A 24,817-nucleotide genomic window follows, 5' to 3' on the forward strand; every position below is an offset into this window, starting at 1 on the left:
ACAGTATATAAGAAAGTGTCTAATAATCCTACAGAACAGGTTAAATACCTACTGCAAAAACATATAGGTTGGGAGTATCATTGGGCATCCTACCTATTAGAGAAGCAGAATATTTGGTGCCCCAATATCCTAAGATACCAGTGTTCCATGCCACCCCTAAAACACATTTAAACACATTTCTGCCTCCTTTATGCCCCATCCCATCTGGGGTAGATACGGTATCAGAAAGATTGAGAACATGGTTAGATCGTCTGTTGCAACCTATTGTACATAGAACCCCTGGGTTTCTCCAAGATTCTAAATCAGTCTTGTAAATTATGTCCACATTAGGCTGATCAGAACAACAAACATGGTTTGCATGCGAAATATCAGCCTTATACACATGCATTCCACATGCCGGGGCATAACATGCCTTAGAATTTGCCATGAACAAATATAATTTTTTAGGTCTCCTCAATATTCTGTATATCTTAATGCATAACTGTAAAGCTATAGTGATTTTAACAAATTATGTGATTCTCCTTTGAAAACAAAATGATGCCTACTTTGTGCTGCTCGTCCTTTTCTTTCCAAAGTTCTGGCATTTTCTGTTCTGAAAGGGTTTGACCAAAAGCTTTCTTACCAGAGGTGAAGTGGGCCGAGACTAATGTCTGTCAGTCTATGTCCTCAGGCTGAGGCCAGCTAGCTTTCCCACAGATCCCATGATGCCTTGTGCTCTCTCTCAAAGTAATTTAGCATTAAATCGATTTAGTTTCCCACAAATTGACTGATCACTGCACAGTGCACATAAAGGATGTATATGGTGACCAGTCTGGCAGCTTCCATCACATGGAGGAGCAGGGGACAAGCACAGTACATACAGGATGTATATGGTGACAGCCTGGCAGCTTCCATCACATGGAGGAGCAGGGGACAAGCACAGTACATACAGGATGTATATGGTGACCAGCCTGGCAGCTTCCATCACATGGAGGAGCAGGGGACATGCACAGTACATACAGGATGTATATGGTGACAGTCTGGCAGCTGCCATCACATGGAGGAGCAGGGGACATGCACAGTACACATACTGGATGTATATGGTGACAAGCCTGTAGCTCCCATCACATGGAGGAGCAGGGGACATGCACAGTACATACAGGATGTATATGGTGACAGTCTGGCAGCTGCCATCACATGGAGGAGCAGGGGACATGCACAGTGCACATACAGGATGTATATGGTGACAGCCTGGCAGCTGCCATCACATGGAGGAGCAGGGGACAAGCACAGTACATACAGGATGTACACTCACCGGCCACTTTATTAGGTACACCTGTCCAACTGCTCGTTAACACTTAATTTCTAATCAGCCAATCACATGGCGGCAACTCAGTGCATTTAGGCATGTAGACATGGTCAAGACAATCTCCTGCAGTTCAAACCGAGCATCAGTATGTGGAAGAAAGGTGATTTGAGTGCCTTTGAACGTGGTATGGTTGTTGGTGCCAGAAGGGCTGGTCTGAGTATTTCAAAAACTGCTGATCTACTGGGATTTTCACACACAACCATCTCTAGGGTTTACAGAGAATGGTCCGAAAAAGAAAAAACATCCAGTGAGCGGCAGTTCTGTGGGCGGAAATGCCTTGTTGATGCCAGAGGTCAGAGGAGAATGGGCAGACTGGTTCGAGCTGATAGAAAGGCAACAGTGACTCAAATCGCCACCCGTTACAACCAAGGTAGGCAGAAGAGCAACTCTGAACGCACAGTACGTCGAACTTTGAGGCAGATGGGCTACAGCAGCAGAAGACCACACCAGGTGCCACTCCTTTCAGCTAAGAACAGGAAACTGAGGCTACAATTTGCACAAACTCATCGAAGTTGGACAGTAGAAGATTGGAAAAACGTTGCCTGGTCTGATGAGTCTCGATTTCTCCTGCGACATTCGGATGGTAGGGTCAGAATTTGGCGTCAACAACATGAAAGCATGGATCCATCCTGCCTTGTATCAACAGTTCAGGCTGGTGGTGGTGGTGTCATGGTGTGGGGAATATTTTCTTGGCACTCTTTGGGCCCCTTGGTACCAATTGAGCATCGTTGCAACACCACAGCCTACCTGAGTATTGTTGCTGACCATGTCCATCCCTTTATGACCACAATGTACCCAACATCTGATGGCTACTTTCAGCAGGATAATGCGCCATGTCATAAAGCTGGAATCATCTCAGACTGGTTTCTTGAACATGACAATGAGTTCACTGTACTCAAATGGCCTCCACAGTCACCAGATCTCAATCCAATAGAGCATCTTTGGGATGTGGTGGAACGGGAGATTGGCATCATGGATGTGCAGCCGACAAATCTGCAGCAACTGTGTGATGCCATCATGTGAATATGGACCAAAATCTCTGAGGAATGCTTCCAGCACCTTGTTGAATCTATGCCATGAAGAATTGAGGCAGTTCTGAAGGCAAAGGGGGGTCCAACCCGTTACTAGCATGGTGTACCTAATAAAGTGGCCGGTGAGTGTATATGTGACAGCCTGGCAGCTTCCATCACATGGAGGAGAAGGGGACATGCACAGTGCATACAGGATGTATATGGTGACCAGCTTTGCAGCTTCCATCACATGGAGGAGCAGGGGACGAATACAGTACATACAGGATGTATATGGCGACAGCCTGGCAGCTTCCATCACATGGAGGAGCAGGGGACATGCACAGTACATACAGGATGTATATGGTGACCAGCTTTGCAGCTTCCATCACATGGAGGAGCAGGGGACGTGTACAGTACATACAGGATGTATATGGTGACAGCCTGGCAGCTTCCATCACATGGAGGAGCAGGAGACGACTACAGTACATACAGGATGTATATGGTGACAGCCTGGCAGCTTCCATCACATGGAGGAGCAGGGGACATGCACAGTACATACAGGATGTATATGGTGACAGCCTGGCAGCTTCCATCACATGGAGGAGCAGGGGACATGCACAGGACATGCAGGACGTATATGGTGACCAGCCTGGCAGCTTCTATCACATGGAGAAGCAGGGAACATGTAATAAGTGGTAGAAATCATTTGTACAAGTTACATGCAGTCTATAGCCTGTGCTGTGTGAGCAGTAAGGCTTAATAGCTTATATGGACAGAGCATGACAAGGTGGGGGAGGGGAGCAGCGAGAAGAGCAGAGACAGACAGAGAAACTTCTGTAGAATCACAGACTGGGATGGAGGGACTGATAGAGAACAGGAAGATCTTGTACCTCACTATTCTGTGCAAGTGACATCTGCATTCACATCCAGCACTGCTGCATGCACTGACCTATGACCTCCTCCTCTGTTAGTAGGGAGCAGCAGCTCCTCCCCTCTCAGAAAACCAACCAGAAACAAAGTGCAAACAATATACAGATTCCAGGGCTTATCAGCACATGGAGAGGAAGCAGCTATTGCAGCAATGCGGTAATCTGAGGTCTATAGCAAAGAAACTACTGCATATAGGTAACAAGGATAATAGGAAAAGCTGTTTTACATCCCAAGAGCTATTGATTTGTGAAAAATTAAAAATCTTTACAGTTACTCTTTAACAGTTGCAGATTTTCTGTTACTCAATTTAGTTACTCAACTCAATTACCAAATTCAGGGGTGCCCAATGGGCTCTTATTTCTCCCCATCTCTGGCTAAGATATATGTCTCCATGTGGGAGGAATGTTCCATGTACAGTGTGGACAACCCCTTCCAGAGCCACACTTTGTGGTACGGAAGATATGTAGATGATATACTTATTATTTGGCAGGGGTCCACATTGTACATGGAACCTTTTCATCAACTATATGAATACAATACATTTAACCTTCACTTTACTCACACAAGTGAAAACACAAAGATAACTTTTTTAGACATTATATAGAAAATTGACCAGCGGTAATTCAATATTACACACTACTAGCAACAATCCAGAATATATTATACAAAATTTACCAATTTGACATACTTGTGCAGCGCTGCGTAACCTGTGTGCGCTATATAAATAAAGAATTATTATTACTACCACTGGGTGAATTTATTTGTGCTAAACAAAGTTGAAGTGATGACAATCTATATAAAAAAGAATGTCATATTTTGAGAAAAAAAACATACATTGGATATAGCGGAAAACAAAGTTAGCACTTTAGACAGAAAAACTTACTACAACATCAAACTAACAGTATTCTCTACACAATATAGTAGAGACCACTATGAAATCACTAAATATTTACCTGTAATTACAGGAGATGAGGAATTATTTAACATAATACAAAACAGATGTCATTTTGTTGCACGAAAACCTATAACAATTAGAACAAGTGCATGAGACTTGGTTATGAGTAAGCTTTAATAACCCAGTAAGGTAAACTGTGTGTCTTATTATCCACACTAAATGACACAACAAAAAAAAAAACATATAAACAGTTTTATTCAAAGTCAGAATAAGTTGTAAGGCACAGTTACACAGACTTACATTTCAAGTAAAGAAATTCCTTCAGAATCAACATGCCCATCTCTCAGACTCCAATTAAAAAGAACAAACATTTCAGTATCAAAAAGATTTTCAATTGGTTTTAAATAAACATTAAACATAAAATTATTGTGTTTTTCCATAGTCATAGTGCAGGTAGATGGACATCTTTATGGTCTAGTAGGCTTAGCAATAGATCTGTTCCTGTTTAACAGGAGTACAGAGCCATCTCTGTAACACATTTGTGCCTTTTAGGGCTTAATACATTGTGGGATTGTGCCATTTAGAAAAATCATATGACTTCATTGCAGTTTTTTCATTAAAAAAAACACAACAGTTCCCTGAAATGTCCCATATTATGCAACCCAATGACGCAGGTCACTATTCAGCACAGTGCAATGCTGTGTAAGGCCTTACATAGACAAGGTCCATTGACAACTAATGTATATCTCTATGAGGTCTATTTCACAGTGCATCGGGGCTCTGTACATCTGGGATATATCATGATGATAATGATTAACCTACAGCACTGCTGATTTACAGGGAGGCAAGGACTACCTGCATCTTATTCCACTATGATACACGAATTCCCATCCGGGACACTATAGTTGGTATGTGAAATACGATACTTTAAGGTGAAACATCTGAAAGAACACTAATGGACCTTGTCTTTGATGCCTTTTAAGGGCTGCACAATGTAAGAATCTGTAATGAACCATGTTAAAAAATTTAAACAATCATACCAGGTGGTTGGCCTTCTTTTGGAATCTAAAAAACTGCAATAAGCAACATGCTTATGCTATCACTTTCCTTTACGGGACCAACCTGAATATAGTCCATCACATTAAAAAAATAATTTTCTATTTGATCTAGAGGGTCCCCATTTACAAGATAGTCCATCATGCTCCAGGTTACACTGTGGTCACTGTTAATATTCTGATATTCAGGCATACTTCAAACATTTCTCAATAGCCATACATAAATCCCTACCACACCAAACCTTGCCATAAAATGTACAAATGTGCCCCAAAGTCAGGAATCTTGGAACGCTAGGGTAAGCAGAGCTGCCTTTTTTATTTTACCTTTATCAACAATTTTTGGGGAACAAAGACACATGAATTTGCTTTCCTCTCCTTTTTTAAATAGCAGCAGCAATATAGACGGCCCTTTACATTTAAAGGATGTTGCATTAGGGACAAAACTGGATTGGATGGATTATTATTGTCGCTATGAACCCCACAGTACAAAGTGGACTGCAAATGTCAGTTCCTGCTCATCTAAACTCTAGGGACCAATGAAAAAATTCTAGTGTTATACTAGGCTATGTTCACCAGTTTCAAAAAAAAATAAAACTTAAGGTCAGGTGCAGATTTATTTTAACGGGTGGACTATGGACCAATGGTGAGCGGTAGAGGGCCGCAGCAGTCAGATGATCCCCAATGATCAGACCGATTTTGGGGATAGGAAATAAGACATATACAAGTAACCCCTTTGAACTATGTATGACAATGGAACCTTTTTTTTGGTGCAAAATAGAAAATACTGGACAAAAGATACATATCCTTTAGAATAATATCCTTCTTTGATCATATTCATATTTACAAAATAATATCATGCAAGTTTTTATGTACCTGCATACAAATCTGCACTAAAAAAAGCCAAAATGTGGTTATTGCTCTCATAAGAGTGAAAGCAGCTGGTACCATTGAAAAGCAAAGCATGGGGAGGGAGGGGGAAGCCTCTACAATCAAAAACCTTCATTTCAAAATTGTATCTAGCCATAAAACTCATCTTCCATGAGTACAAAGGTAGTGAAAAACTTTATTAGCATGGGGTGATAACTGTTCTTGGAAAATATAGACATGTATCTCTGCATATTTAGAAACAGGCAATTTGCATCACAAAAATGTATGCATATTAGAAGAGACAACCCCTCCTTCAATTCTCATGTGCAATACTTTCCACATGCCCAAAATGTGCTTGTTTTCTTAAGGCAAATAATATGAATAAACCATAAATTATGATGTAAGCAATCAAATAAATAAGAGATCTGATACTGCAGAATGGAAGAACATAACAAAAATGTGTCTGGGCTTGATCATGGGATCTTATGACTTTAAGATGATTCCAATGACACCTGCAGTAACTTTGTGCATTACTGCAGATGACACGGGGTCACCATGTCACCCACAGCATGTCAAATGGTGAAGAACATGGAGTTCACACAAGCCAAGACTGAGCATCCATTATCCATACAAAAACGCACCACGAGGTTCGTGGAAATGTGGAAAAAAAAAAAAAATTGCGACTTGGACTCTTCACACTCGTTTTTCTTTTAAATAATTCTCTCAAAGAACGGTAAAAATGAGAAGTCTCTTAGAATAGGATTAACACACCATACATTAGTTTACTCTTCAAAGTCTTCAACACTGAAGTAGTCTCTACCAATGTTGCCACCATGGTGGAGCAGTTCACAGTTTGTAGATGAGAAGCTATCAATCAGGATGTCACTCAGTTTTAGACATTTCATATTTGGTCATCATGATCTCCTGCATGTCCAATAGAAAATGAAAAGTTATTAAAACATTTAAAGAACTTACATTTGACTCCTTATTTGGTTTTAACTTACCTCGTCAGAGTCCAGTAATACTGGCAGTGCTCTGAAATTAAATTTAAAAAAATATAAATGTAATACAACTGTTAAGTTATTCACCCAAATTTCAGGCTAAACTAATTTTAGCAAAGAGGGCCATTGTTCTACCAGAACAACTTATCAGAACCCACCATCACGCCACACAGACCACAGGGCAATGGAGAGAGCCCATCTTCATATCTAAAACTACCTAAAGGGACGGTCTGTCAGATCTCATCACTGAACACAGCACAGTTCCTTCCCCTGCGTAACTGCTGTAGTATTCAAACAAAAGCCATGCTTCCGCAGAGCAACAAAGTGCTCCAAATCCAGGTACAGTCCTGGAATATCACTGCTTTTTGCAAAGTACTGCTGCTGTTACTAGCTACACACACAAAAGTATGGTAACACAGCTGTCCATGGTCAATAAGCAACACTATGTGCAGCTTTATATACTCAGAACTGCTGACAGATTGCCTGTTAATGTCGCATTGACTGCTCTGATCATGGCTTCCACTACACCTAAGAAGAGGATAAAAGTGATACTCACACATCAGCAAAAGAAGATGGGATATTTTCTTCCACCCACTTTAAATCTTCATCCTAGACAGATGATAAAACAGGAAATAAAATGGTCATATTCTGGAAGTATTCGGAACGTATGTTTAAATGCATAAGCTACATCTATGGTTGGTATCTTCCTCCCACCCCAGAAGCACCTACAGCAGCTTGGACCATATTCAGATTCAAAAGTTCCCTCCTGTGGTTGATAACCTCCCACATTAGTAATATCCTTTCTAACCACGACCTTATACATTTTACACTTCTCCTGTTCTTGACCCGTAGTAAATGAACATGATGGATCAACGCCTTGATTTTCTCTGATTGCTGGGAAATACCAACTGCCCGCTCATTCAACGGGAAGTTTAAATCCTTTTACAGGGAAGGGGATAAATTCAACATGGTCCGTGTCATAAATAGGAGAAGACCCACTCTGTAAAGCTGGCCCGTTAGAGAGTCTCCACACTGGAACTGTCACATGAAAGCACCTTCTATGTTGCCACCCTTGAAAGCTCCAGTCCGCTAGACAAGAAGCTTTTAGAAACATCCTATCAACAATTATGCAGACTTGCAGTAGCAAGTCCTGGAATTATGGCAATAAGTGAGGCTGCACACTCGCCAGGGCATTTAGGGGACAGTTGGCGCAGTCCTTTAACCCAAGTTCAATATTTACTGGCTGTACAATATTTACTACCATGGACATTGCAGACATGTTTGGTTTCTACACTTTTCCACCTGCCTATGGTAGATTTTGGTAGAAACATCCCTCTATTCCTCCCTCAGGGTCTGCTCGGAGACGTGATAAACCTGGAAGATGCCTTCACTATTCCAGTACTGGCCTCTGTGAGGAATCATAAGGCTTTAAAAGGAATGTTCTAGAAGATTTTACTTTCTCCATGTTTGAGCTTTCCCCAGTCTTTCCCCGCGCCTTTACTGGTGTTGCCCAATTCCGCTGGCCCTGCTTAGAGCAGTCAGGTGTTCAACAATCGGTTAAGTTAATATTTCAAATAGCTACTCACAGCACTAGCAGCATTAGGTTTAGAGGTTCCATTAGGCTCAGTTTTTGTGCCTCGAAGCTTCATGCCTTCAGCTACAAAGAATACAATAGGTTAGAACTATGAAAATAAAAGGGCAATGGTGAGAGGAGAATAACAGAGCAGAACATTAACTCACCTATGTGATCCGTTACAAGAAATTCCTCCACTTCATCATCTGAATCATCCATGAGGGGGGTGAAGGCATACCTGCAGTAAACAGTAGCAGAAATATCATACAGGGAATTTGACATTTCAGGCTCATCGTGTACCAATAGCTGTTGTAGTATGTATGGGAGAAACTGACGTGGCTTGTAGTCTTAGTAGACTGAACATACACTTCCATACAAAGAGCTCGACAAGGTCCACAATGTATTAACTCGGCACTCACATTGCAGATAAATAATCAGTATTTTTATTGAACTCCGGGACTTCAAATCTGCCCTGTGTCACTATAAGTGGTTGTAGCTTTGGAACGCTTTAACATATCCAGGGGATTTTGAGACTGTTTTCTCGTAGAACATTGTCATCCAAATTTTCAAACTAGTTTGAAGTACATCTTTTATGTTTAGTTAGGAAAAAAACAAAATTTGGCAAAAATTTTGAAAAAGTCTTTATTTTCAAAGTTCTAAATTCTCATCTTTTAATTAGATAGTCAAAGCACCCAAATTAATTCATAACTTACATTTCCCAAATGTCTGCCTTATGTTGGCATGTTTTTTTAAGATTTCACATATTTTACTAGAATGTTATGAGGATTAGAATTTGGGTGCCATTTTTCCCCATTTTTTGCCAAAACCTGCTCAGCTTTCAACTGACTGACTGTCTGAGAAGTTTGTTAACCTTTTAGGTGTTTTATAGGAATTAAAACAAAGTGGAGATGCGGTCCACAAACTGTAATATTTGCTGTGACCAATGCATTTCCCACCTTCGGCTTATACTGGAGTCAATAGGTTTTTCCAGTTTGTGTTAAAATTAGGGGTCTCAGCTTATACTCGAGTATATATACGGTAACTCTCTGTTGGTGGAGGAAATGAAAATCGACACTTTTTGGCAAGTTTTTCTGTTTTGCTTCTTTGGCCGATCCCCATACCATAAAAATAGTATAGGCAGCCCCCTACTTAATTACACCTCTACTTACAGACAGACCCCTCTGACCTCTGGTGAAGCTCTCTGGATGCTTTATTATAGTCCCAGACTGCAATGATCAGCTGTAAGGTGTCTGTTAGAAGCTTTATTGATAATCTTTGGTCCCATTACAGCAAAAAATTTTGAAACAACATTTGTCACTGGGGCAAAAAAAATTTTTTGTCTGGAACTACAAGTATACAGTTTCGACTTACATACAAATTCAACTTAAGAACAAACCTATGGAACCTATATTGTACGTAACCAGGGGACTGCCTGTATATTATTTTTATTCTATGGGTTGACACGATTATGAAAATACCTCATTTATATAGATTTATTTTTTCCCAATTTTACAGAGTAAAAATTTGGTGAAAACATTGTCACTATCTTTTCAAATGCCTAACTTTTTTATTTTTTGGCTAACAAATTGGGTTAAGGGTTTATTTATTGTGAGAAGCGTTTTTATTTTCAGTGGTCTTATTTTGGAGCTTGTAACATTTTTAAATCATCACTTTTGTTTTAAAAGGCTATTAATTAAAAATGATCTTTTTTCAGAATTTTTTTTTGGTTTTTGTTACAGCGTTCATTGTGCGTTTCCAGTAACGATTCTGTTTTATTAAACAGATTGTTACAGACGCAGCATGTATTTATTTGATTTTCCTGAATAAAAACTAAATTGGAGAAAATCTTGTTCATTTTAGCATCACCATCTTTTTAGATGCATATCTTTTTTGGCTGACAAATCTGGTTAAGGGCTTATTTTTTTGCAAGAAGAGTTCTTTTTAGTGGCCTTATTTTAGAGTGTGTAACGATTCTGTTTAATTATACATATTGTTACAGATGTTTCCGATATCAAATATGTGCGGGGGGGGTTCCATTTGTGTTTCCTATACTTTATTAAGTATTTGTACGGGAAGGTGTTGAATTAGGGGCTTGTATTTTATGTTTTTAATTTTTTTTTAAGGTTTCAAACGTCTTTAAAAAAAAAAAAAATTTTTTACTTCACACAAACTTGAACCAACAATTATTAAATACAAATTCAACTTAAGAATAAACCTACAGAAATTATCTGGTATGTAACCCAGGGACTGCCTGTACTTTAGGTTGTTATTGTCACAAGGCTCCCAATTCCTCCACCACCCAAGTACAGCTCTGTCACCCTCAGAGGACGCCACGAGTTGGCGAAACATGTTGGGGCGCTGTTCTGTTCGGTACGATTTTAAATATAGGAGGCAGATAGGAGTGGTTAATGAGCAGACCCATCTAGCAGTCAGTTATAGCCAAACTGCAGCGGCAATGTTATGAGTATCAAGGAGAGTGCTATATTTGTGGTGCTGCTTCCTGGCTTGAACGATGGAACGGAAATGAAGATGAAACTATACTATTTCTATTTGCCACATAGATACAGTAAAGCTGTATAAAGAGGTTGACTTATGCAGATGCAATGAAGTACCAGTTTGGTGACGCATTTCTGACTGCTCTCCCTGTCAATGAAACCCAGGCCTGTGATGTATCCCCAACCTATGTGATTTACATATTGATTGTCTCCAAGAAGATGTGGCTGAGTTTTTCTACAAAGGTATCTGACCTGCCATCAATGTCAGTCTGTCTGTGTCCCGTGTCGGTTCTGCTGCTCAAACCAGAGCCATGAAGCAGTTGGCTGTGTCCATGAAGCTGGAGTTGGATAAGTACTGTGAAGTAGCATTGTTTTAACAGTTCGCTACTGATTTGGATGCTGCTATCAAACAACTGTTAAACTGTGGTGTCTGTCTGACTGGGCTGCTCAAGCAGGGACAGTTTGTACCAACGGCCTCTAAGCCAGTGAGACACAAAATGGAACCAAGCAAGATCACAAAATTCAAGAATCCTTTCCTAGCTCACGTTAAGAGACCTTCACCAGGACCTCCTCGCCTCCATTTAGGCTGACAGAAAAATCTCTGATAAGTCAGATGCCAAGCTGAAAAAAGAATTCCTGTCTACAATGTTCCAGTTTGTGGATGTGTGTAATGCTGGTTATTGGTTCCATTTCCACTAAAGTTACCAAAGCACTTGTGCTCTTAATGTACTAAAGTATTGGAGGGCGGAGTAGGTATACACTAGCTAGAGATCTGCTGATCAAGCAAGAATTCATTTAATATGTATTTGGGTGTCAAGGCTGCTCTTTCTCTAGGGATAGAGAAAACTGGGGACTGTCAGATGGCGCACACAGTGAATAACGTCGTCAGATTTCGGGAAACGTTTGGGGAACAGGGATTCTGGTAAAATATAAACAAGGATGCTTGCTATCTTTCTATAAACTTTGTTCCTATAATAAATATATGCAAATTTTAAATGGGAACTGTGTTTCAGTCTCCTAGTAGATTGTCCAAGGAGAATAAAAATAATTGTTGGCACCTTTGATTGTTTGCAGACGGTCTCCACAAAAACATAATAACCAATAATACAACAGAGAACAAGAATCTCCAGAAAGCATCATCGACCCAGAGCTCCATCCAGTCCTGTATAAGATAGAAGGGGAATATAGTCAATACAAATAGAAGACAACTAGCACTAATGTATTTTTTTACACTTATGTAAGGTGGTCTACAATAAGACAAGCTGTGACACATCAGAGTACCGTAGTTTTCAGACTACAAGATACACAAAGAATGTCTGTGTTAATAGTCTGAAGGTCAAAAGGATCCAGCACTACCAGACCCTCCTGACCACTATCCTAGAGATCTGGTGAAATGCTGGCAAAGCATTTCACCCAATCTAAGAGAGCAGAGCCTCTGCACTGCTCTCTCTCCCTCTCCATGTTTGTCACAAAATTAAAGGGAACCGGCCACCAGTGACCCTCCTCCCCACATACCATACTAAGGGCTGTGCGCCTGGCTTGACTGTATACCTCAGCTCTCTGCCTCCATGACTGGAACAGAGTTATCAATAAAATCCCAACTCTGATCCCATGGAAAGAGCCATCATTTAATCAAATATAAAGAGGACTGAAATGTACAGTGTGTGTGGTTTGTGGATGGGCACACTGGTGACTCCCTTCCCCAAAAAATACCACTTTTTAAAAATGTTGTTTGCTTTATTTATTCCTTAGACTTTTATATTTTAACACAGCCACCAGTTAGCATATCACACATTATATAGGCGTTCTCTGTTTTATATATAGAACACATAACAGTGATCTAGTGGTAACAGCATATTTTCGCATGTTTCGTATTACATATAGAATTGCAGCAGAAAATTTCCATGTAGGAAATCTGCAGCATAATACAGTAGCAGTATAATGTATGGGATTTATGATAATCGTATACACTCATTGCAGTGGAAACATGTCACTTTTTTCTGTGGATCACAGTGTGGAAATGCAAATGGTGAGCTCTGCTCTCCTGCTGTGGCAAAATTGTGGCCAATTCTTGTTTTTTTATTTGTATTGCAGACCTATCACTGGGGTGTATTTCGCAGGAATTACACTGTATGGGAAGTTACCTTTAGATGGCTTATCATTGATATGTACCCACAGACATACAGAGAAGATGCAAGTCAGGTCTTTCCTGCAGGTCTCTTAGCCCCTCTGCTCAGGAAATCCTGGTGATGTCATCTGTCACATTACAGGATTCCCCAGCATTCAGGTGCACAGTGCTCAGTATGAGGGCTATTTTAGAGAACTACCGATACAGGGGGCTGATTATATCTACCCTGTGTCACAGTATAGGATCCTGCTGTTAGGCTGCCCATATGCAGTATACCCCCTGAACTATTTGAAGGCAGTACACATGCTTGGTTTTCAGTAGTCCCACATGGGACAAAGCCACAAATAACTCATAACACAAATAACATTCTAAGCAAGCACTCCTTTAGTATGATTGTGGTGTCCGGTCATTAAGCACCCCCTTTTTTAAAAAAAATAGGTTTTACAGACTAGTGCCAAGGTTCTGTCCAATTTTTAATTTTTTATTAGCAATTAAAGGGCTTTTCCCACAAATTCAATGTAGGCCCTATCCAAAGGATAAGGCCTCACTTGCTGATCGATGTGGGTCTCAGTGATGAGGGGACATCTGTTGGACCCCTCATCGCTCCATGACAGTAATGGAGATTTTCTTTAAATAGCATTCTATTGCATGAAATAAATATATATTTTTTTTAATTTTACAATCTTGTTTTATTTGATCCCCTTCCCACGAGAAACAATTCTCTTAGATTCGGTAACTCACAGTTGAAGTGTAAAATAAAATTTACAGACCTCTCCAGACTTTCTTTGTAGGTGGAAAAACTTAAAATCAAATAATTTAAATACTTATTTCCCCCACTGTGTATACACATGTAGTCAGACATTAGTCACGCCCCCTGTCAAATTGTCAATCTCCACTCCTCCAACTCAAAACTTTACAGCTAAAGCTTCACTACTTCATGTATTGTACACAGCCCTGTAATGTAGGAAGCCACACCCCTTCTCTCATAAGCTCCACCTCTCCCCGTGATATTCTCTTCCCGAAAGCTTCACCTCTTCCCGAGTGCATGTCTACACTATACAGGACCCTGCTGGCAGCACTGCAATTCTTGCTGTGCGGCCGGTCATGGTTCAGGGCAGCATCCAGCAGGAAAAAGTCTATACATTAAGTTATACAACTTATGAGACACTCTGCCTGCAGAAGCATTTATGATAATTGTACAATTGTTAATTCAACCTCTGGAGCAGAACTCTGCACAAACCTGTAGCCCAAACAGTTTTTTTTTTGCATACACAAGAAAAGACTGTTCTTAATGGATATACTGTATACATGTAAATGTGGCCTCTTTTAGATCTAAGCTGAGTTTATTTTGTAGGTATGCAAGAGTCTGGCAGATCTTCTACTTACCGATGGACAATCTGCCAATCTGAACTTTTTAGTTGTCCAGGCCATAAAGACTACAGAAGCTAAATAAAAAGAAACAGCACAGATTACAAGAAACATACAATTTTCAGTTATAAATATACAGAGCATGAACAAAACTTACCTAATATAGCAAAAATCAAAGTATTGGTAAAGTGTCTGTATAGAGAATATTTCACTGCATTCCTTCTTAACTTTAGAGTTTTCATTGTTTGTGCTAGACTTACAAATATGTATACATAAGCTAAGGAAAAACAGAACTATTAAAATTAATAAATCTTAGAGAATGGAGATAAACAAATGAAAATATAGATTACAACATAGCTACATTTACATATGAAACCTCACTACATGCTGCACAGTATCACCTCAACTTAGTAATACAGAACTAAAATGCCCTAACAACATGGTCAGACACCACTTGGGTCATTCAAGTAAATACAGTATCCAGAGTTACAGACGACCCCTAGTTACAAACGGTCCTCTGGATGTCGGTAATTTACTGTACTTTAGCCCAAGGCTACAATCAACTATACAGTTATCAAAGGAGTCTGCAATTAAGCTTTATTGTTAATCCTGGTTCTTATAACAATCCAACATTTTTAAAATACAATTGTCACAGAGACCATAATAAAATTCTGTAAGGGGTAACAATTATAAAATACCGTATATACTCGAGTATAAGCCGACCTGAGTATAAGCCGAGGCACCTAAATTTACCACCAAAAACTGGGAAGACCTATTGACTCGAGTACAAGCAGAGGGTGGGAAATGCATTGGTCACAGCCTCCCAGTATACAGCCAGCCCCCTTTAGTAGCCTGCCCCCCCCTTAGGAGCCAGCCAGCCCCCCCCCCCCCCTTAGTAGTCTGCCAGCCGGCGCATACTATGACGGCTGTTACAGCATACAGAAGAAAGAATAGGAGACGCAGTGACGGGAGCATCACGGAGAAGACAGAAGAGGAGCCGCGCCATACTCTGGAAGGAGAGTATGCAAGATTATTTTTTTATTGTCTCGTGTATAAGCCGAAGTGAGGTATTTCAGCATATTTTTTGTACTGAATAACTCGGCTAATACACGAAAAATATGGTATACAGGTCTAACTTACATACAAATTCTAATTTAGGACAAACCTACAGAACCTATCCTGTACATAACCCAGGGACCGCGGCTGTAATATATGGTTTTATAGTAAAGGATATCCACCAGCATAATGCAGAGTCCAATAGAGCCAGCGGGATACTTGACAACAACACCAAATCAGATTCTTTTGTCTGGAATGAAATACAATTGAAAAGTTGAGTGTTACTGAACTTATTTCCCAATAGTAAACTTTACAGGCAAAAAAAAAAAAAAACCTCTGTACTGACATATCTCTAGGAAGGCAAAAGTTTTTGCAAACTGACTACATAAATCCTATAACTTAGCATTTGGCTAACTGGTTTTTCTTATTGCATGTAAATAAGGTTTCGTTACTGGAGGCACAATGCAAACGTACAGCAGAGGCAGTATACAAGAAGTGGAAATGTCTCACTCAAATCCTATAACCTCATGTAGATAAAAAAATATATATATTTTACCCCAATGACTCGCATAACGCTTTCTACAGTGGCAAATATCAAGTAGAGAACACCCATTCCCACCACACGATGCATGACTGCTCCTAATCTTGGCCTGAGGAGGGAGAAAAACAAAGAAGGGACAATTCAACATTCAATAAATTTAAAAGGCTACAAAAATATCATATATGCTTCATTTAAACCCTTCCGTACTCTGAATTTAAAGTGAGGAGAAAAATCTGATGATCCCAGTTTAAGTGACTGATGGTACCTGCAGCAATCAGATACTTAGGCTGCCATATATTGTGTCTCATGTTCCATTTTAATATATGGTAAGCTGTGTGTTGGGGGTAATCCTTAAACTTGTATGAATTGATGGATCCTGTTCCAAGAGTAAAATAAAGATTAGTGCAAGCCAACAGTATGGAGTACTGGATATATGTTATTTATCTGATCTGACATTTATTAGCTCTCATATGCTAATGAAAAGATAACTTACAAGCCAATAGGATTCTCAAAAACAAAAGGTGGCAAGGGAACCCAGTAACCAGTGGGCCATGAGGACAGACTTTAATCATCCATAGTCTTGTAGCACATCTCTCTTCAACTATCCCACTCCCTAGTTCCCCCCGAAAGAAGCCTTCAAGAGGAAATCAGTGGTGGACAGGATCTTGGCATTTTTACCATTTATTCTTGAGAGCAGAATAAAACTTCATTGAAGTACAAAAGTGTGTCCTTTATTACACTCTGGTGCCATTCCTTTCTTTCAGAAGAACTAGTGTTTGAACAAATGAATATATCAGGAAATCCTGTAACCTTTGAGTTAAAAAAGAATGAGAGCCCTCTCCTGTACTAGGATTGCCGCTTAGGATGCAGTATATACTTGGATCGAAGGGCATGGTTTTAGAGCTAATGTATTAATTGGATATCACCTTAATGGAACATGAAACTTTTAGACTTTTGTCTACGATTGATACACTCAAAAAATGAATAAGAGGCGATTCTATAGACATGGTAGTGGACCTGTTCATGTGATTGGTGGGGAGCCCAGATATTTGGATTTTAAACTTGAGTTTAACAGCTAAAAAAGGTCTGCATTATAATCACTTACTTCACTATTCCATATCCCAAGCTGACAATGGTCACTAATAACCGGGCCAGTGTTCTTTTGACAGCAGAAACCAACTCTGCAAATATCAGCAAACCAGGAGCTAAAAATTAGAACAAAAAAGTTTCTGTAACTCAATTATAATACAATTATATACTAAACAACAACAATAGTAAATATGTATATATAGACACTCACAGGACACCCCAGTGCTGTTCATATTTTGATACTCTGCATAAAACACTGCTTTTTCCAGCATTCCTAGAAAGATTACTGCGGCGATCCAGAACTGGATTCTTAACAGGTCCTTCCAATAGCAGGCAGACCAGATGAACCACATCAGTCCAAGCACAATGTACATAATGCACATCACCATGTAGAACTACAAAGACAAAAGAATTACTTATGACATACTGACATGAATTATTCAGAAGCTAAACAGAAAGTAAACGAAGTGAGAGAAAAGGAATCACTGTACAAATATAGATGTTCTCAAAACTAACAGAATCAGCACATTTTTATAGACTGTGTTGCTTCCAATTACCAGTCATATTTTGTTGCGAGTAGAAGCTGAATGACTGTGGTATTCTGGGCTGCTCTCATTTATTGCATGACAAATACAATAGATGTGGGTCTTGCTCCCCCAGTTGTAGTATGCTGCTTTTTGTGACTGAGAAGTTTGCGCTGCCAATATTAAATATTGCGCCAATACCTTAGATTCTGTACGATTATTTTCCTTTGCACGTATATAATGCTGTTTTACTACGAGCAGACCATTTTTTCAATGTATGTTGCCATTTTAAATCTAAGTTTTAACTGATGATTGAACAAAGAAGATTGTTATTACTTAATGCTTAGTGATATATCAATTTCCCTGTAATTTTGTATAGGTGTTGATTTATTCAACAAAACTCCAGCAAAAGTCAACACATAACCAGACAAACACTGCCCCCTCTTCATCCACAGCAGGAGAGACCACAGGTTGCAGATCCCACCAACCCTTCTTGAGATCCGGTAGATAAACCGGTAGATTTCCAAGGAGGAAATATCCCTCTATAAAGATGAATGACTGAATAGAGTCAGTAAAACATCAGCTTACCCACTCATCCTGCAAAACACATACAAATGGAAAGTTTACTTACAATCATTAATGACCACTCTGAAGCGGAGATATAACCATGAGGACCTTCCATTGAAGCAGTAACTATCAAGAAGAAAAGGTAAATTCATTCCTCACATCTGGACACCATCCTATGACATTTATTTATTGCACTGCATGTGAGCCCTTAGATTATAATATACGATGGATGCCCATCTCCAAAAAGCCAATACTGCAACATGGGGAACCTGAAACTGCTATGTAAGTATCTATGGAACCATCCTTCTTTAGATGTGATTTAGCCTATGGTGAAATTATATGACCGCCTTCCCCCAAAATATAGATGTCTGGTCCAACTGTTTTGTTGCTACCAGACTTCAGGACCATTGCAAAATATATTATTTTCCCCAAGGTGCAATCCTGAAAAAAATTCCTCTTTTTAACCTTTATGTTTTTCCTTGTCCCCTTTAGGACTGTTTCTGTTCTCCCTTAGGTTATTACTACGAATTTATACTACACCCACGCAATGAAACAAACAAGTGTTTTTATATATCTCCCTAATTGGAGTCTACATTGCTGGAGATTTCTTTAATTTTTCTTTAAAAAAAAAAAAACGGATGTGAAATTAGTTTAGGCTACTGTTTCCCTGTAAAGAAATTAGGGTGAAAAGACATCTACTACTTTACTAATCGGAGCAGGAGTGGAGTGTGCTGACACCTACGTGCAAGAATGGAAAGTGACAGAAACAGCTGAGAGCAAGCCAGAAATTTCACCAGCCTAAATATAAGAGGGTCATAAGGCATTCGTATTTCCAGCACTACAGACACTTCTCTCCATACCCGTTAAGCTCCATTTCTCCTTTGAATCTGAAGACACGCTGACTGCAAAAGCGTAGGGTCCATCTTGTTGGGTTTGTGCCACAACATCCAGCAACTGCAAACACAGATATATTGTTAGCATCATTACCCCCAAAAAATTACATTTATATTTAACATTAAATAGTTTACAAAGTCATTTACTTTAAAGCCATCTTGTTAACAATAGCTGTATAAGGCAGATAAATGTGGAAAACTAAGCAAAATCTGGGCAGCAGAGTGATAATGGAATCACACCTAATGGTAAAGGAACTATAACACTAACGTTACTATGGTATGTCCCAACAGGGATTCATTCATATTGGACTTGTGGCCCTCTGGTTTTGGGTTCAGAACGGTAAAAGTTTAGAAGGTGCATAAAGAATCCAGTAGGGTTAATGGCTATGGTCTGTGTTTTTTCAGATTTTAGTCCCTTTTTAGTCCCAGATCAGCCCCTTTTTTGTTTAGAGTTGTGTGAGGGCTTGTTTAGGCGTAACAAATTGCACTTCATAGTGCAGTATTTAATATTCCATGAAGTGTACTGGGAAAAAAAAAATCCAAATTCAGTAAAATTGGTGGAAAAAAAAAAGCAGTTGCTCAATTTTCTAGTCTGTTTCTGAAGCTTTCACTGTGCGCCCCAAATGACAGGTCTCCTTTATTCTTTGGGTCAGTACAATCACGGGGATACTAAATTTTATTTTAATGCACATTTAAAAGAAAAGTTAAAGAGGACCTGTCACCCTGGAAAGCCCACCCACCAAATGTGCCCCCCATAATCCTCCCCCCAGCCCCTTTCTCCCTACCCATTTTTATTTTAAATGTAAGTGCAGTAAATTCATTTAAACCGATCCGACCTCTTACTAAATAAGAAGCCGGCCGGGAATGTGAGTCAGGCAGTCCGCGGCCGCAGCAGCTGTTAGTGTGGCGCGGCCGCATCGCGTAGAGCCGGCAGCGATGCGATACTGCCAGCTTCTCCTACAATGTGACCGCTGGCAGGGGCATGCTGGGGGTGTGTCGGCATGACCCCTAATGAATAAGGCCAACTGCCAGCACACAAGATACACGATCCGACCTCTTATTTAGTAAGAGGTCGGATCGGTTTAAATGAATTTGGTCACCATTTTCCATTACGGGGTTCAACGATGGGAATAACTTATGTTTATCATTACTTATCTTTATAGAACGGACATGTTTATGATTTTTTACTGTTTATTTTTAGATCAGTTCTAGGGAAAGGGTGGTGATTTTAATTTTTTTTTTTATATTTTTCAGACACCCTAGGTTGTCTGATTGATGCAGCAAACACCCACCTTGTATGGAGGGGACTCAACTCTAGTTGTACTAAGTACCTCCTATCAGTTGGCTTACAGAAAAGCGGGAAAAAACGGTCTTAAACCCTTTATAAATGTGGTGCAGAGTTTTTTAAGTACAACAGAATTTGTGGTTGTGGACAGATTAATAAATCTCCCTAATTGCTTGATCTGGTTATTCTTCATTCGCTCTCTATGGCGGGACAAGTCTACACTACTAGCAGATGGAACCTTGAGTAGCCAAAATTTACAAATAGGTTTGAATTATTAAGTAATCTGAAAGAATTACTACCTTAAAGGGAACCCTGTCACCAGGAGACCCATTTTTAGCACTCCCCCAGTCCCCACAGAGCATAGTACATACGCTGCCAAAGTGTTTTTGTATTAAAAATTGGTTTTACAGAAAAAAAGATATGTTATATTGTACCTTTCATTAGAATCTGCTGTGTGACTAGGCAGTAGCCTTTTGGGAGGGTCTGGAAAGGAGCAATTCCCCCCCACCCTTGGGGAACAGCTTCTCCATGTGACCTTTTCAAATATATGAAAACACCCATCACTTGGCTTGCCAACGCCCCCTGCTCCTCTACAGCCAATCCCGAGTGTGGGGAGTTATTCATATATTTGAAAAGGTCACATGTTTCCCAAGGGGGGGGGGGCTGCTCCTTACCAGACCCTCCCAATTGGCAACTGCCTAGTCACACAGCAGATGCTAATGAAAGGTACAATATAACATATCTTTTTTTCTGTAAAACCTATTTTTTATACAAAAACACTTTGGCAGTGTATGTACTATGCTCTGTGGGGACTGGGGAGAGCTAAAAATGGGTCTCCTGGTGACAGATTCCCTTTAACTAGTTCAACCTAGATGCCAAAAAGTAGCACAGGGGTAGCATGGAATCATGTGACAGAATGCAGTGAGAAATGGTTCCCTTTCTTATTGGATAAAGTGGATAAACTCAGGGGAGTAATGTTGAGCAAAATGTGCCCTTTATTTACTCGGACTTGCAGCGTGGTCAATGAGCTTTCTATGGAGAGGAGATGGGTGAAGAGCGCTACCCCCAACCCTCTGTACCTAGCCATGTGCTACACCCAGGTTTCAGGCCTCAGGATGCATGTGGCTTATTAAATTTTTGCTTTTAAGAACTGCTTGAAGTTGAAGTGTTTGAAGTTGAATGCCCATACCCAACATGCAATGCACTTAAATATATATATTTTATAATATATAAAAAGCTTGAGAAAGGCTCCAGGCGTCAAAACGTAGCTTGGCACATATTGGAATAAATCAGTACGTTTTTTCGCATTGAATCTTGGATTGTTGCCATTTTCTTTTTACACACACACACACGTACGTACGTACGTACGTACATATATACACACACACACACACATATACATACATACATATATATACATACATATATATTTATTTGCAGTTTACATTTATATATGTTACACACAAGTCTCTCTTTTAAACTTTTAAAGGGGTTATGCAGGAATTTAAAAAAATGTTTTATATATGGGGGTCTATAAAACAATAAACCTCTTATAACTCCTCCGGTGCTTCGGTTCACCTGTGGTACCAGGAGCCCCGGTACAGCCTGAAACTTTTACGGTAACAGTTGTGTGGTCAGGATGGCCCTGCCAGAGCAGTTGGCATCGAAAATTAAAGGGAGCGAAGAAAGTATAAGTGGTTAATTGTTTCTAAAGACCCAATCATATATAACTTTTTTTTTTGTTCCCAGACATCCACTTTATGTTTTAGGCACTTAACAAAAACCAGCATGCATAAATGTTGTATGAAGATCATAGCTGTCAATGCCCATCCTGCAATTCATAGGGTTTGGGGAGTGCAGTTTTTTAAATGCATGTAAACCCAAAATTTTGTAGGCAGTTATAATTTTTAATTTCCAGCTTAAAACGGGTGATTGGGTTTTGAACGAATCCAAAAGAGATTTTGGTTTTGGACATAGACGCAATGTCAAAATACATGTCAAATATACGTGTGTTTTCTTGGCTCATGAACTTGCAAATAAATTTGTTTAAAATCCATCTGGTAGTGAAAGAACCAGCCTCAGTTTTGTTTTTTGTTTTTAAATTTACCCTACACTACATTTTCTTACCTTTGAGTTGAAAGGGGCAGGTTTCTGGAAGAAAAAAAAAAACCTTTACTACTAAATACAAAACATTTTATAGACTAAGCTTATGTCAGATGCCATTTACAACACATACATTTCACACACGTGTCTTTAGGACCAGATAACGGGTTTCATAATAACAAACAACTAACAGTGTAAAAGAGATTCAAAACTCAAAAACAGTCAAAAGCATAAAGTTCAATATAAAAATATAAGAAACGGGCAATCGACCCATATGCCCACCTGCCGTGATAAGTCCACATAGGGTAGGATACCCATGGGAAGATCCAACCGTAGCCATTTCATGGTGGGTAGGCTACAGTTCTGCTACAGGCATCCTACAATGACCACAACTCATGTATAGAAGCTGTGAGGTTTGCCATACTTCTTATATCACTGATAAGGTTGTGATGGTCAAGGAGGGATGGAAGTCAGTGGGTTCCGGTCTATTCTATTATGCAAAACTGCCTGTATGATAGTTTGAGCAAGACGCCCCCAGACGAAGGCTCATCCCTGAGCCGAAACGCACGTCGGGGCGGGCGGTTCATCCCAGGCAGTGGAACACTTTGCTATTACTACAAACTGGTAAGGACTTTAGTCAACATTGGGTAGATTCCCACATTATTGGTCTATGGCCGGGCACGGTATCTTTTACCAGCCAGCACTTTAGTGGGTCCCTTTTTGTACATAGTCCATCATAATGTATACTCTCAGGTTCCTTGACTGCCCTCGGCTCTGACCGCCATTCTTTCTGTGTCATCACCACACTGTATGTATTTTGTTTACATGTCTTGTTCATTTTTATTTTTGTAAGCAATAAAATAATTTTGTTTTATCTTCCATACACTGTCTTGGTTATTCCTCTTTTCCCTCCAGTTTCTTCCTTGGGGGGATACCATTAGTTTCTATTATGTTTTGAGGTTCTTAACCCCATGCGTATACCATAAAAAGTGGGGGACCACTGCAGGCTAGGATCAGAGGGATTTAACACCACTTGGTTATTATTTGTTCCCTGTCCCCACTTCCCCCCCAAACCTGATCTTTTGCATTTGGATATAATGAGCAAGACGCCTGTAGAGAATTATACATGAATCAGACTCACAAAAGATCTGAAAGAGGGAGACACCAAGGTCATCACAACTCTAGAGGATTGAAGGATAGAGTTTATGGAGAATGTCCGGGTCGCGATACCAGTTCAATAATATTTTAGATTGATTTTCTTTATATATTTAAATCGGGAAAAAAAACTTTGGGGGCTTTAGACCAGATTTGTTTCTGGGCCGTGTATGGAAGATACAACCCAGCCACCACTCCCATCAGGCCATATAGGCATGTTTCGGAGTAGAGTTATCTGTGCCAATATTTATAGTCTTCTCTTGAACAGAGCTCTAAAAAGTCACACAGGCTACCTACTCCCATGCCTTGGTGTAACATAGGCTATATGCTACTAAAACAGATACAATCTAATTGTCCTCATCTATAATGTATTACGTATCTATTTTCAGTTATTCTCCAGTGATATGGCAACAATTAGTAGGGCTAATTAATTTTGGGGATGAGGTTATTTGTGTATTTGTTGCTCTATATTTTTTTCATAACTTTAATGGTAAGTTCAGCAACCCCAAGTACAAGATAAATCGTCACGGATACATTTGACCTGGGTGCAGTCAGTCCTAGAAGCAACATTCTAGCATTCTAATGATTATATGGCTACTCACAAGACTGATGGGACATTTAGATAAGTGGCTGTTACCTTTATTCTAGGGTAGATTACAATACCCTCACAAATGTTGATAATGGTCACAGCAATCAAACAGGAAAGCTATGCTATGCAAAGAGGAAGGCAGAGGGCACCACTGCATATTTGCAGCGTATTCTGAACTTTATTAGGATTAGCGGTTGGACCCTCATTGATCATAATATTAGGACTTATTCAAACAATAGGTCATCATTTCTAAAACAGAAATCATAATCAAGCCGTGAAAATGTCATACCTGATTCGGAATGCGCTCCGAAATGGCCAGCTTTTTCTATTAAAAAATAAAACATC

General features: G+C 39.7%; 1 protein-coding gene across 1 annotated transcript in view; it reads right to left on the reverse strand.

Moving 5' to 3' along the window:
* Window positions 1-4,420: 4,420 nt before the first annotated feature.
* TMEM87B (transmembrane protein 87B) overlaps window positions 4,421-24,817 on the reverse strand; it is a 31,416-nt gene continuing 11,019 nt past the window's right edge. Inside the window, exons 5-20 of the mRNA XM_072141215.1 lie at window positions 24,762-24,797; window positions 22,753-22,776; window positions 19,308-19,401; window positions 18,512-18,573; window positions 17,568-17,751; window positions 17,373-17,472; window positions 16,283-16,376; window positions 15,901-15,976; window positions 14,828-14,932; window positions 14,689-14,747; window positions 12,233-12,336; window positions 8,847-8,917; window positions 8,693-8,763; window positions 7,663-7,715; window positions 7,110-7,140; window positions 4,421-7,029 (exon numbers count right to left, since the gene is read on the reverse strand). Coding sequence (XP_071997316.1) covers window positions 6,988-7,029; window positions 7,110-7,140; window positions 7,663-7,715; window positions 8,693-8,763; window positions 8,847-8,917; window positions 12,233-12,336; window positions 14,689-14,747; window positions 14,828-14,932; window positions 15,901-15,976; window positions 16,283-16,376; window positions 17,373-17,472; window positions 17,568-17,751; window positions 18,512-18,573; window positions 19,308-19,401; window positions 22,753-22,776; window positions 24,762-24,797 — 1,206 coding nt within the window. The 3' untranslated portion in view covers window positions 4,421-6,987. The remainder of the gene's footprint in view (window positions 7,030-7,109; window positions 7,141-7,662; window positions 7,716-8,692; window positions 8,764-8,846; window positions 8,918-12,232; window positions 12,337-14,688; window positions 14,748-14,827; window positions 14,933-15,900; window positions 15,977-16,282; window positions 16,377-17,372; window positions 17,473-17,567; window positions 17,752-18,511; window positions 18,574-19,307; window positions 19,402-22,752; window positions 22,777-24,761; window positions 24,798-24,817) is intronic.

This window comes from Engystomops pustulosus, chromosome 3 (assembly GCF_040894005.1).
Source record: "Engystomops pustulosus chromosome 3, aEngPut4.maternal, whole genome shotgun sequence".
Taxonomy (NCBI): Eukaryota; Metazoa; Chordata; class Amphibia; order Anura; family Leptodactylidae; genus Engystomops; species Engystomops pustulosus.